General features: G+C 45.2%; 1 protein-coding gene across 3 annotated transcripts in view; it reads right to left on the reverse strand.

The window, feature by feature from the left end:
* Positions 1–12,913, reverse strand: part of VSIG10 (V-set and immunoglobulin domain containing 10) — a 39,767-nt gene that overhangs the window by 16,349 nt on the left and 10,505 nt on the right. For 2 of the 3 annotated variants that reach the window (XR_014234314.1, XM_082354957.1), the window contains exons 2-3: positions 12,625–12,906; positions 1,039–1,341 (exon numbers count right to left, since the gene is read on the reverse strand). Coding sequence is in view for 2 of the 3 variants with exons in the window: in XM_082354957.1 (XP_082211083.1) it covers positions 1,039–1,341; positions 12,625–12,906 (585 nt within the window). In the remaining variant the exon portion in view is untranslated. The remainder of the gene's footprint in view (positions 1–1,038; positions 1,342–12,624; positions 12,907–12,913) is intronic. The other variant, XM_082354958.1, reaches the window with a different exon arrangement.

Consider the following 12,913-nt stretch of genomic DNA (forward strand, 5'->3'; position numbering starts at 1 on the left):
GAAATATACCAAAATGATGGTTAGAGTACAAGTGATTATTTTCTTCTTTCTACTCATCTGTTTCCTACAACAAGCACGTATGACTTTATATACGATGAATGTCATTTATGATAGACAGCATTGAGACTTACAAAGGCTCTGAACAACGTATAAAGTAAGTGTGTCGTTGCCCTGCCTGCTAATTGTCGTTCTCATGCTCCCTTCCCTTAGCAAGGATTAGGAGTGCACCCTGTGTTTATTTCTACAGTGGTTTTCCTCCGCTAAATGTGTGCATAGGTGCATTGGGTTGTTGTTTCTTCACCTGCAAAATAAAGCTTCATGAACTATTGGTTCTTAACAGCGCTAGAGGGCCTGTGTTCACGGAGAGCGTGAGAGCAGATGAATGGATAAACAAATTGTGGTAGAGCCATACAATAGATACTCTTAGGCCAAGAAATGAAAGCAAGTACTGACACAAGCTACAACAAGATGAACCTTGAAAACATGATGCTAAGGGAAAGATGCCAGTCCCCAAAGGTCATATAGGGTATGATTCCATTTATATGACATGTCCAGAATAGGCAAATCCATAGAGATAGAACATAGACTGGTGGTTACCAGGGGCTGGGGGAAGGCAGTATGGGAGTGACTGCTTCACGGATATGGGGTTTCCAATTTGGGGTGATGAAAATGTTTTGGAACTAGATAAACGTGATGGTTGCACAACACTGTGGATAGACTCAATGCCACTGAATTGTACATCTTAAAATGGTTAATGGTATGCTATATACTTTCACCTCAATTAAAAAAAAAAACTTTAGACCTAGCATTAATTCCCCTCTATGACTCACAGGGATTCTCCTGTACTCCTAGTTAGCAGCGAGCTTCCAGAAGAGGCAACACTCTCTTCGACATGTGTACGTGTGTGTCAAGGGAGCTGCAGAAGCACATTAGAACCTGTGCATCAGGTAAGTCTTTGTATACAAAGGGGAGGCACAAACACGCAGTTCACGAAGGGTCAAGGTGAAGGAGTGGGGGAGGGGAGCACTTCTTACGCACAGTAGACCAGGAGCTCGGTGGTCACCTTTCGATGTCTCCCGCCGAGCATGTTTGTGGCCAAACAGGTGTAGTTCCCTTGGAGGTTCTGCGACATCAGTAACAGCGTGAAGCAGCTGGCCGTCAGGTTGTTTCCGAAGGGCTCGGTGCTAGAATCCGGGGCCCGGAACCACCACTCAACCATGGGCGGAGGCCAGGAGCTGCTGCTGCAGCAGAAATCCACCTGGGAGCCCTTGGCCGCATACAGCGTGCCGTTGGGGAGCCTGCCGGTGCTGGAGATGTTGACCTCAACCTGATAGGGGCCTCCTGGGAACGACAGAGCGGGTGGGGAAGGCGTAAGAGTTAACTGGAGCCCCTTACCAACTCTAAGAGACACAGAAATGATCAGGAAGCAGCCAGTGAGGATGACAATATCAACCACTTATTATGTGACAAACACTGTGCCAAGTGCCCTTAGGCATGCTTTCATTTACTCCTGAGCAATTCCGTGAGATTTACTGAGGGGATCAATCCTTACAGAAGACGGAAAACGCAAATCGCCCCTATTCAGAAACGCGGATGAGTGGAAAGGATATCTGTGCCTTAAAGAGTTAACGTAGCAGGACTTCCCTGGTGGTCCAGTGGTTAGGATTCTGCACTCTCACTGCCAAGGGTCTGGGTTCAATGCCTGGTCGGGGAACTAAGATCCCACACACACACACAAAAAAGTTAACATAGCAGGCCTGAGTGCCTTCCTTAGAAAGGCCTGCCTGCAAGGTTGGCCTGGGCTGGCAACTAGGAACTTGGATTTCAGGGGGGTTCCCACCGTTCCCAGAACTGGTAAGAGTGGGGTTCACCAGGCCTAAACTGTTTGTACAAACAGTGTGGCTTATGCTGAACACCTGCTTTCCTTCTGAGAGTCTGGAATTTTGGTATGTGCTAGGCAGAGGATGCCTATGTGACGAGCCCCAGTAAAAACCTAGGGCGCTGGAGTCTCTAACGAGCGTCCCTGGTAGATACTCCACACGTGTTGCCACAACTTGCTGCTGGAGGAATTAAGCGTGTCCCATGTGACTGCACTGGGAGAGGGCTCTTGGAAGCGTGCTCTTCATTGTCCTGTGAGTTCTCCTAGAGAATCAGTGAAGCTGGGGGTGGTCTTGGGGACCCCCGGCACAATTTCACACTGAAAGACAAGAAACATTGGTTCCAGTCCCAATTTTGAACTCCACTTACTAGCTGTGTGACTTTGGGCAAAGTATTTAACTTCTCTTAAGCCTCCATTTCCTCATCTGTAAAATGGGGTGATGCTAGAACCCACTCTATGGGGTTGTCATGACAATTAAATGAATTAGTATCGTACAGCACTCAGAACAGTGCCAGAAATGCCGTCCCACGATTGGTACCCAGTGCATCTAAGATCCTCTTTGATCCTATTTATACTAAAGTCCTGTAGTGTGTTGCCTCCACCAGAGACTTCCTCTTAAGAAGAGTCCAGAAAGGGCAATGCTTGGCCAAAGGAATAAATCTATGACTGTAGAATTTTGGATAAAAATATGCCCGGGGGATAAATTATTAGGGGGAGGAAAGGCTTTGCCAGGTCCCCTCAAAGTACAGAAGCTACTTCCACCTATTCTGGGGCCACTGTATAATGACAGAAATTGTGGGTTTCTGAGGAAAATATTCTTGACAATATGCTTGTCTAGTCAGGGCTGGCTCCTAAGAGTTGCAATGATTTGCTGGAATCATGTCACCTCCCACAGAGGGTCTGGGGAAAAAATTATACTGTAGTTTGGGAGGTGCTCAAATATCCCATTGCCTGTTGCTGACTAGTTGGGTAGGTATGCGGACCAGCAGGTCCCAGGGAGTGCCCACAGTTGGCGAGCACCCAGCCAAGCACAGGGTACCTCTGTGGTATTGGTAGCCACGCCTGGGCCAGCAAAGGTACTGTGTTAGATTGGACCACCTGGGTCTTCCAAATTGTGGTCTGGAGGGTCACAGAGGCCTGTCATGAACAGTGAGACCCCCGGAAACTGGCTGGGATGGGGGTTTTGTTTTTTTTTTGACTGCGCCACGTGACTTGCGGGATTTTAGTTCCCCTACCAGGTATCAAACCCTCATCCTTGGCAGTGAAAGCACCGAGTCCTGACCACTGGACCGCCAAGGAATTCCCTGGGAGGGGCTTTTGACCAGCACAATGCTGAGCAAAACATGGGTTTGGATAAAGGGAACGGATGAGATCGCTGTAGGTGGAAGCGTTAAAAAAAAATAAAAAAATCAAATGAGAGAACCTGAAGGGCCTTCTGAATTAAGTGTTCAAAGGTTACAGCTTTTTTATAAACCCTTGGGTTGAATCTGCTTTCTTAATTAAAGCTGACACCATCTTCTTAAATCCCTGGGGTTCTTCCCCTATTCTGACTAAAAAGAAGGTGGTACCCATTTCCATCCCTCCCACCTCTCTCTCCACCCCGCTGATATTCCTAAACAGAAACCACCAGCCCTTTTTGCTTGCAGGGTGATGGTAGCAATCACTCGGAGAGACAGACAGATAGGGGAGGAAACAAAAATAAAACAGCAAATAAATAAAAATATAGCGTGTTTACAAAGGTTCAGCAGCTTATGGAGGCCTTGGTCATGTCAGTTTCTTGGATGGATGCCTTAGCCTAGTGGTTATGAACTTGGACTCTGCATTCAGACAGACCTGGGTGTAAATTCTACTGCCGCTTCTAGACAGACAACCTTGAGCAAGTGTCCATCCCTCCTATTCTCACTCTCCTGTCCTTCCTAGGAAATGAAAGGAACAGGAGTAACTTCTATCACCAGGTTATTGAAGGATCCAATAAGAGAATATAAGCAGAACACTTAGCCTGGTGTTCGACATGTGGTCAATGTCCTATGAATGTTATCTGACATTATTAACAGTAGTATACTTGTAGATTGATTCTAGAACATGCATCGGCAAACAACGGCCCACTGTCTGTTTTTGTACAGCCTACAAGCTAAGACGGTAGGTACAGATGAACAGCCACAATCGATCTGATGAGAGAGAACACTAACTTTGAACCCCAACTAAGTGAAATGTTATCCCTCCCCCGCCCAAAGAATCCCATTCTTCTCATTAGTAGGCCTGCACTACCAAAAAAATGTACTAGGTTATGGGAATTCCCTGGCAGTCCACTGGTTAGGACTTGGCGCTTTCACTGCAGCGGCCTGGGTTCAATCCCTGGTTGGGGAACTAAGATCCTAAAAGCCTCATGGCGCACCCAAAAGAAAAAAAAAAAGTACTCAGTTATTATTATATTTTGAATTTTGTCAACAAAAAACATGTGGAAATTTGTTTTCTCTCTTGTTATATAAGTACTTATATGATATTCTCATTTTTACCTGTTGACTCAGAAAGACTAGAATATTTACCGTCTGGCCTCTACAGAAAAAGTTTGATTCCTGTTCTACAACAATCCACTACTGCTGCTGCCTTCCTGTCCTCTGTAGTCATTCTTGACATCAGAACTCACTTCTTTCCTTCCCCACCATAACTATAGGTTGGCCAGTAAGTGTCTCAAAGAGTTAATTTACATCTCAGGGACCCACAAAATAGGAGATTCCCATCTTCGTATCTTGGGTTCTTTGACAAGACGAAAGTTATTTTCCTATATTTATTCTTCACCCCAGCATTTTTATTTGAAAATGACCTAAGAATGTACTGACTAGCCTCTGCTAACCAGTGGGTGTACCTGTTGTTCCACAGTGGGACAAGATCCTTGGGGAAACTTACAGAGTGTTTTGATATCACTTAGAGATGGAACATAAGGAATTCCCTGGTGGTCCAGTGGTTAGGAATCTGTGCTTTCACTGCCGAGGGCACAGGTTCAATCCCTGGTCAGGGAACTAAGATCCTGCAAGCTGTGTGGCGCAGCCAAATTAAAAAAAAAAAAAAAAGGAGATGGAACATAGAGGTGACTATAACAACCCCATTGCCTCCCCACCTCCCTAGTGACCACTGATTCTGTCCAGAAGACCAAAACCCAGAGGTCCTCAGCCTCTTACAAGCATACTTCTCTGCTTCAGATGAGCTTGGCAAGACTCAGGTTAATCAATCTTTGGGCAAAGGTCATCCCATCTTCTGACGGGGCCAGCAATCTTTCTTCAGTATGCCCAACATCCCCTTTCCCTAGGACCTTATGTTGTGATAGGGCACAGTGACACCATCACCATCACAGAATGAGTACAGATCAGATGGGCCCAGTTGGTCGGGGAACATGGGGCTTTCCTGAGACTCCCTTTCCTGGAAGTCGGGAGTGGCAGCCAATCACTAGCTAAACAGGAGCACTCCCATCCTCCAAACCCCACCTGAATCCAAAGGGGCTCTCGGAGGTTGATACAAACCAGCTTCCTCATTGCCCATGTGCCAACCAGCTCAAATGCTCCCTCAACACTTGCTGGGCCTAAGAAAAATAGACACAGGGAGAGTCTGGCATTGTGTACCACTCAGCTCCCCAATGGCTAAGAGATCATCTCTTGAAAGAAGCACAAAGTCTACTGGAATATGTTAAGGTCTGAGCTACCCACTCCACCCACTCCAGGCTTTCTGCCGGTAAACACACAGTGGTTCTAACCTCGTATCCACCTGACTTGGAGGCAGGAGCAGATGGGTAGGTAAGTCAGTGAAATAAACAGCTGTGGCAATCCTGAACTGCTCTGGACTAAGGGATTTCTGTACCCTCAGGAGCAGCGGTCCCAATCTCAATGGTAAAACTCTTCAACTGCATCATTAAATTAACAAGGAACAGTGCAGAGTTCTTACTCCTGAGATGAATAACAAAATCACACTGCAGTGCCCATTCCAGACAGGTTGTATCACCCCAGGCCTATAGAAAACCTCACTCCCTAGAAGGCAGAGGCACCAAATGCCCACTGATGGTTAAGCAGAGATGCAGGTGGTAAGGAGGGAGAAAGCTCTCGGCCCTCAGTGTTTCTGCAGCATCTCTGTCCATTCACACATTCAAGGTCACTTACAGTTCTTTGTATATCTTGGATATTAACCCCTTATCAGATATATTATATGCAACTGTCTTCTCCCATTCAGTAGTTGGCCTTTTTGTTTTGTTGACAGTTTCTTTCACTGTGCAATAAGCTTTTTAGTTTGATGTAGTCTCATTTGTTTATTTTTGCTTTTGTTTCCCTTGCCTAAGAAGACATATCCAAAAAAAAAAAGTACTAAGGCCAATATCAAAGAGCATATTGCCTATGTTTTCTTCTAGAAGTTTTATGGTTTCAGGTCTTACATTTAAGTCTTTAATGCATACACCTCCATATCAAAAAAATAAAAAAGATTAAAAAATGGGCAGAGAAACTGAATAGACATTTTTCCAAAGAAGACATACAGATGGCCAAGAGACACATGAAAAGATGTTCACCATCACTAATCATCAGGGAAATGCAAATCAAAACCACAGTGAGATATCACCTCACACCTGTCAGAATGGCTATTACTAAAAAGACAACAAATGACAAGTGTTGGAGAGGGTGTGGAGAAAAGGGAACCCTTGTGCACTGTTGGTGTTGGAATGTAAACTGGTGCAGCCACTATGGAAAACAGTACGGTGATTCCTAAAAAAATTAAAAATAGAACTATCACACAATCCAGCAATTCCACTCCTGGGTATTTATCCAAAGAAAATGAAAACACTAATTAGAAAAGATACGAGACTTCCCTGGTGGTCCAGTGGTTAAGACCCCATGCTTCCACTGCAGGGGTCATGGGTTCCATCCCTGGTCAGGGAACCAAGATCCCACATGCCATGTGGCGCAGCCAAAAAAAAAAAAGAAAAGATACATGCACCCTTATGCTCATTGCAGCATTATTTACAATAGCCAAGATATGGAAGCAACTTAAGTGTCCATCAACAGATGAATGCATAAAGAAGATATGGTACATATATACAATGGAATACTACTCAGCCATAAAAAAAGAATGAAATCTTGCCATCTGTGACAATATGGAGGACCTAGAGGATATTATGCTAAGTGAAACAAGTCAGATGGAGAAAGTCATAAGTGTATGATTTCACTTATATGTGGAATCTAAAAAATAAAACAAATGAAAAAACATAAAACAGAAACAGAGTCATAGATACAGAGAACAAACAGGTGGTTGCCAGAGGGGAGGAAGGTGAGGGAGATTAAGAGGTACAAACTTTCAGTTACAAAATAAATGAGTCATGGGTATGAAATGTCCAGTGCGGGGAATATAGTCAATAATTATGTAATATCTCTGTATGGAACCAGGTCATAACTAGAGTTATTGTGGTGATCATTTTGAAAAGTATAGAAATATCAAATCACTGTGTTGTGTAACAGGAACTAACAATGCTGTAGGTCCGTTATACTTCAAAAACAAACAAACAAAGAGACTCAGAAAAAGAGATCAGATTTGTGGTTATCAGAGGTGAAGAGTAGAAGGAGGGGAAATTGGATGAAGGTAGAAACTTCCAGTTATAAGATAAATAAGTACGAGAGATGTAATGTACAACATGATAAATATAATTAACACTGCTGTATGTCATATATAAAAGTTAAGAGAGTAAATCTTAAGAGTTCTCATCACAGGAAAGAATTTTTTTCTGTTTAATTTTGTATCTATATGAGGCAATGGATGTTCACTAAACTTATTGTGGTCATCATTTCACGATGTACGTAAGTCAAGTCATTACGCTGTACACCTTAAACTTATACAGTGCTGTATGTCAATCATACCTCAATAAAGCTGGAAGAAAAAAAAATTTTTTAAAACAAAACAAGAAAACAAAGTCACGTACAGGTAACAACTTGCCACATCTCAGATTTTTTTCCCCTAGCTTCCAAGGCCATGTTAGAATATTTCCAAACTTTTCTCCTTAAGAGACTAAGTTATCAACCATGTCAGTAGAAAGACAGGAAAAGCAAGATCTAGGCACGCAAGTCTTGTTCGAAAAGCCCAGATGTACTGACTGATGGGAACTTGAGATGCATTTTTCCCACAAGAATCCTCCTTAACCAGCTGACGGAGGTAACATGGACCAAGTGCATATACACCGTGTGCCCAACTCTATGCTGAAGTCTGTGCGTGTTTATCTCATGAATGTGTGCAGGGAATCTGTGCCTAGCTTCCACCATTACCCCTGAATTCACAGATGATAAAACTAAGGTTGGAGGAGTTCAAGCGACTTCCCCAAGGTCACAAAGACAACAGCCAGCAGGACCTGCGTTTGAACCCGGGCAGCTGGGCCTCAGAGTGTATGCCCTCAGCCACTCAGCAACACCACCACCCTCCCAGAAGTAGCGGTTGGGTCAAGTCTAATCCATTTTCCGAAACCTTCCATGCAGAAATGAGGGCTGAATTCCAATCTGAGATGCCAAGGCCTCCCCTTCTGCCACTGTCTGAGGAGCAAGAAGGGGCTCCCTGGTGCCCAGAAGAGTCTGGTGTTGGCCCGGGGTCTCTCGTGGAATGGGAACGAGGCCTGACGTTACAGAGGGCCCCGGTGTATGTGAAACCGGAGGACATCTGTGCTACGGACTGAACGTTTGTATCCCCCAAAATTCATATGCTGAAGCCTGTCCCCAGTGTGATGGCATCTGGAGGTGGGGTCTTCGGGAGGGGATTAGGTCATGAGAGCAGAGCCCTCATGAATGGGATGAGTGCCCTTATAAGGAGAGACCCCACAGAGCTTGCTTCCTCCCTCTCTGTTCTTCACCAAGGAGAGAAGACACACATCTGCCAACCAGAAAGCAGGCCCTCAACAGACACCGCATCTGCCGGCACCTTGACCTTGGACTTCCCCGCCTCCAGAACTGTGAGGAATAAATGTTTGTTGTTAAACTACCCAGTCCCTTCTATTTTTGTTATAGCAGCCCAAACTGACTAAGACAGCCCGTGTCCTGTTTTCACGAGCAAGCCCTGCACCAGTCAGGGACCCCCTATGTTTCCAAATGAAGAAGTTTCCTTAACACATATCATACCACAGTAACTCACGGAGCTCAAAACACCATTTGAGTTTAGTGATTTTTTTTTTAATGTAAATTCATTTTCATCATAAGAAGACCTTACGTTTATCTCCCTACAGGGCAATAATGAAACTAATCCATCCTCCAATAAACTTAGCCAATGATTAATAAGTCAGTGTCAGATAAAATCATCATAAACCGGAGAGAGTGATAATAAAAAAAAGCCCCTAAAGTTGTAATGCCACCTTACTCCTCTGAGGTCAAAAGCAAAGACACTTACTGACAAGACTGACATGAAGAAATTATTATTATTTTTGGCCGCACCGTGCAGCACGCGGGATCTTAGTTCCCTCACCGAGGATCGAACCCATGCCCCATGCGTTGGGAGCGCAGTCTTAACCACTGGACCTCCAGGGAAGTCCCAAAGGAATTTTTGTGTGTGTGTGTGTGTGGGGAAAGGGGGTTCTTTATTGAAAAAACCTCTGCCACCACTGACGCTCAGAACTGGATGCCAGAAATTCCATCGCTGCCCCCTCCAAGGAGTGCAGTAACGGTGGAGGGGGGCATGAAGGTGAGGATGCAGTGAGGAAAGAGGCAGGGTCCTGCTGAGGAAGGTAGGTTTGAGAAGGAAGTAGAGGAGGAGGCTCAAAGCTTTCAGAAGCAGCAGCAGCCCAGCCCTGGGGCCTCCTAAGACTTTGCCATCTCGGGGGAGCACAGTTGCCCGGCTCTCCTGAGCCCTGTTGCAGCCACCACAGGTGCACCACAGGTCCTCTGTATCCAGGAAGTTGTTCTGCTTCCTTCTGCCCCCGCCGTAAGCAAAGGTCTCGCAGAGCCTGGACTTCACATTGTAGAAGTACCTGATGAACAGGGCCCTGCAGGGACACGTGTCGGGAGACTCCAGGCAGAAGGCAGGGCGCAGGACCTGGGCCTCGTTGCTGTTTTCACCCCCCGGGGTGCTGGCCACCAGGGTGCCCAGGAAGACTAGAAGGGCTGCAGACAGGCAGAGCTGGCTCGTCTTCGTGGCCTTGCAGGAGGGCTTCTCCCGAAGGAATTATTAATTACCGTTTGACAGCTGGAGTGAGGGAGGCCTGTTGGCACCCGCCCATGGGCTCACAGTGAGAACCAATCAGAATTGGGCCAAACTGGGTGACATTTTTTGATACACCCACATTCATTCCTGGCCATTCAGCGATTCATCCACGGCATCTCCAGACCCAAAAACACTGCATTCTCAAATTCCATAAGCCTTAAGAGTTGGTGGAAAACGTACAAACCATCCAAAAATCTAGACGTGTCCTTGAAGCCTCTCTTTCCTTTGTCCTCCACTTCCAATCCACCAGCAAATCTTGCTGGTGTACCTCCAAAATATTTTCTGAAACTGTACATTTTCACCAAGGTCAGTGCTACTACCCTGACTCTGGCCACTAATATCTTATACCTCCGATTGGCTTCCTTGTGTGGTTTTTTTGTTTGTTTGTTTGTTTTTAGTTTCTTTAAGTTCTTTTAAAATTAATTTTTATTGGAGGATAGCTGCTTTTGGTTTCCTTGTTTCTTATTTTACCAGTCTTTCTTGAGACCGCACATGTCCATTCTCCACGTGTAATTCAAATGATACCACATCCCTGCTTGCTTACAGCTCCAGGAGTTCCTCCTGCACCCAGAATAAAATCCCAATTTTTGACCAGGTGTATTAGTGTCCTGGGGCTGCCTTAACAAAGTAAGTCCAACCAGATGGCTTAAAACAACAGAAATTGATTCTACCACTGTTCTGGAGGCCAGAAGTATGAAATCAGGTGCTAGAAGGGCTGTACTCCTCCGAAGGCTCTAGGAGAGAACCCTTCCTTGTCTCTTCCCTGGCTGCTGGTTATGGCCGTCCATCTTTGGCATTCCTTTGCTTGCAGCTGCATTACTCCAATCTCTCCTTCTGCCACAGTACGACATTCTCCCTGTGTCTCTGTCTTTGCATGCATTTTCCTCTTCTTATAAGGATACCAGTCAATTTTATTAGTGCCCACCCTAATGACCTCATCTTAAGTTGATTATATCTGCAAAGACCCTATTTCCAAATAAGGTCACGTTCACAGGTATCAAGGGTTAGGATTTCAACATATCTGTCTGGGGGACACAATTCAACCCATAATAATACCAGTCCTACCCGGCCCCACATGGTCTGGCCCTGCCTTCCATGTCTCACACGTCCTGCCCTCTCACACTCAGGGTTCCCACCACACCAGCCTTCTCCTCATCCACACACGCACCATGTTCAACCCATCTTGCACTTCAATTTCTGCCTGGATCTCTCTCTCTTATCTTCATGTGACTGGCTCCTACGTATCATTCAGCTTCAATGTCACTCTTTCCAAAAGCTCCTCTCTGACCCACCAACGTAAAGTGTTTCAGAGAATCTAATCGCATCACCCCATCTCAATTCTCTGCACAGCACCTGTCACTCTGATACTGCCTGACGCATTTGTTTACCTGCTTATTGTCTGTCTTCTCCTACTAGGATGTCAGCTCCACACGGGTAGAGACCTTCTCTGACCTGTCCATTCCTGTGGCCCAGTGCCTAGAATAGTGCCTGGCATTGGGCTCTCAATAAATACATATTGACTAAAGGAATGAGTTAATAATTTATAGATGAGAAAATCAGGGAGCAATAGTGATCACATGGGTATTTCTACTCAACGACACACCCAGGGTATAGAATGTGGATATCCCTCTAAACCAGTGACCAACAAATTTTTCTGTAGGGGTCAGAGAGTAAATATTTTAGGTCCTGCAGGACATACAATCAGTGTCACAGCCACTCAGCTCTGAGGATGTAGCACTAAAGGCAGTCAGAGATAACATGTGAATGAATGAGTGTTGCTGTGTTCAAATAAGACCTTATTTATGGACACCAAAATGTGAATTTCATATAATTTTCACATGTCACAAATATCATTCTTCTTTTGATTTTTTTCAACCGTTAAAAATGTTAAAAAAAATTTGTCACTTGCAGGCCATACAAAAATAGCAACAGGCTAGAAATGGTCCACAGGTTATGATTTGCCAACCCTTGCTCTAAATTCATGCGTATATATTGACAGACATGATAGACTGATTTAGGAAAGACAGTAGTAACAGTAGCTCATACCAAGCCCTGCATTTAGCACTGCAGCATAAGAGCATATACTTGATAAATTATGCAATGCATTGTCCCCAATTAACAAATAAGAAAAACCAAAGCTACTGAAAAACAAAGATATTAAGCTACTTACTTACTCAAGGTGACCTAGCCTTAGGATTGGAACTCAGTCAGCCTGACTTGATTATGCTATACTCTGACTTTGTTGCATAATAAAATGAGATTGATAGCGAGGATGATATTAACAAGCTAACTAATATGCCAGGAGCCATTTACAGCACTTTATATAGATAAACTGGGATCTATTCCTCACAGCAATTCTATGAGGCAAGAATCCCCTTTATCTCCATTATACAGATGAGGAAATAACAGGTATGAGAGGTCATTTAGCTTGCAGGTAGCAGAGCCCAGAATGAAACCCAGGCCATTGACTCCAGAGGCCTCCTCGGGTCCCAGGCTCTGAGCGCCACGCCAGCCAGTCTCAGTCCCCACCCACCACTTACTGGTCACCTGCAGCCACACCTGGAACCACCGAGTCTCGTTCAGGACCTCCCAGCAGGTGTAGTTCCCTTCATCCTGCAGGCTCAGTGCCTCGATGTGCAGGGAGCTGGCATTCACCAGAGAGAAGCGTGGCTGGGCTGGCGGGAGGCTGGAATTGGAGGACAGGAGGAAGACAGGCTCCGAGTCATTGCGGTACCAGGTCATGAGGCCCCTCGGTCCCAAGATGTTGCCACAGCGCAGTGTGATATTCTCGTGAACTTCTCCAATGACGACAGCCTCCAGTCCTGAGTG

This window comes from Balaenoptera borealis (assembly GCF_965194805.1).
Source record: "Balaenoptera borealis genome assembly, chromosome: 14".
In the NCBI taxonomy this organism is placed as follows: Eukaryota; Metazoa; Chordata; class Mammalia; order Artiodactyla; family Balaenopteridae; genus Balaenoptera; species Balaenoptera borealis.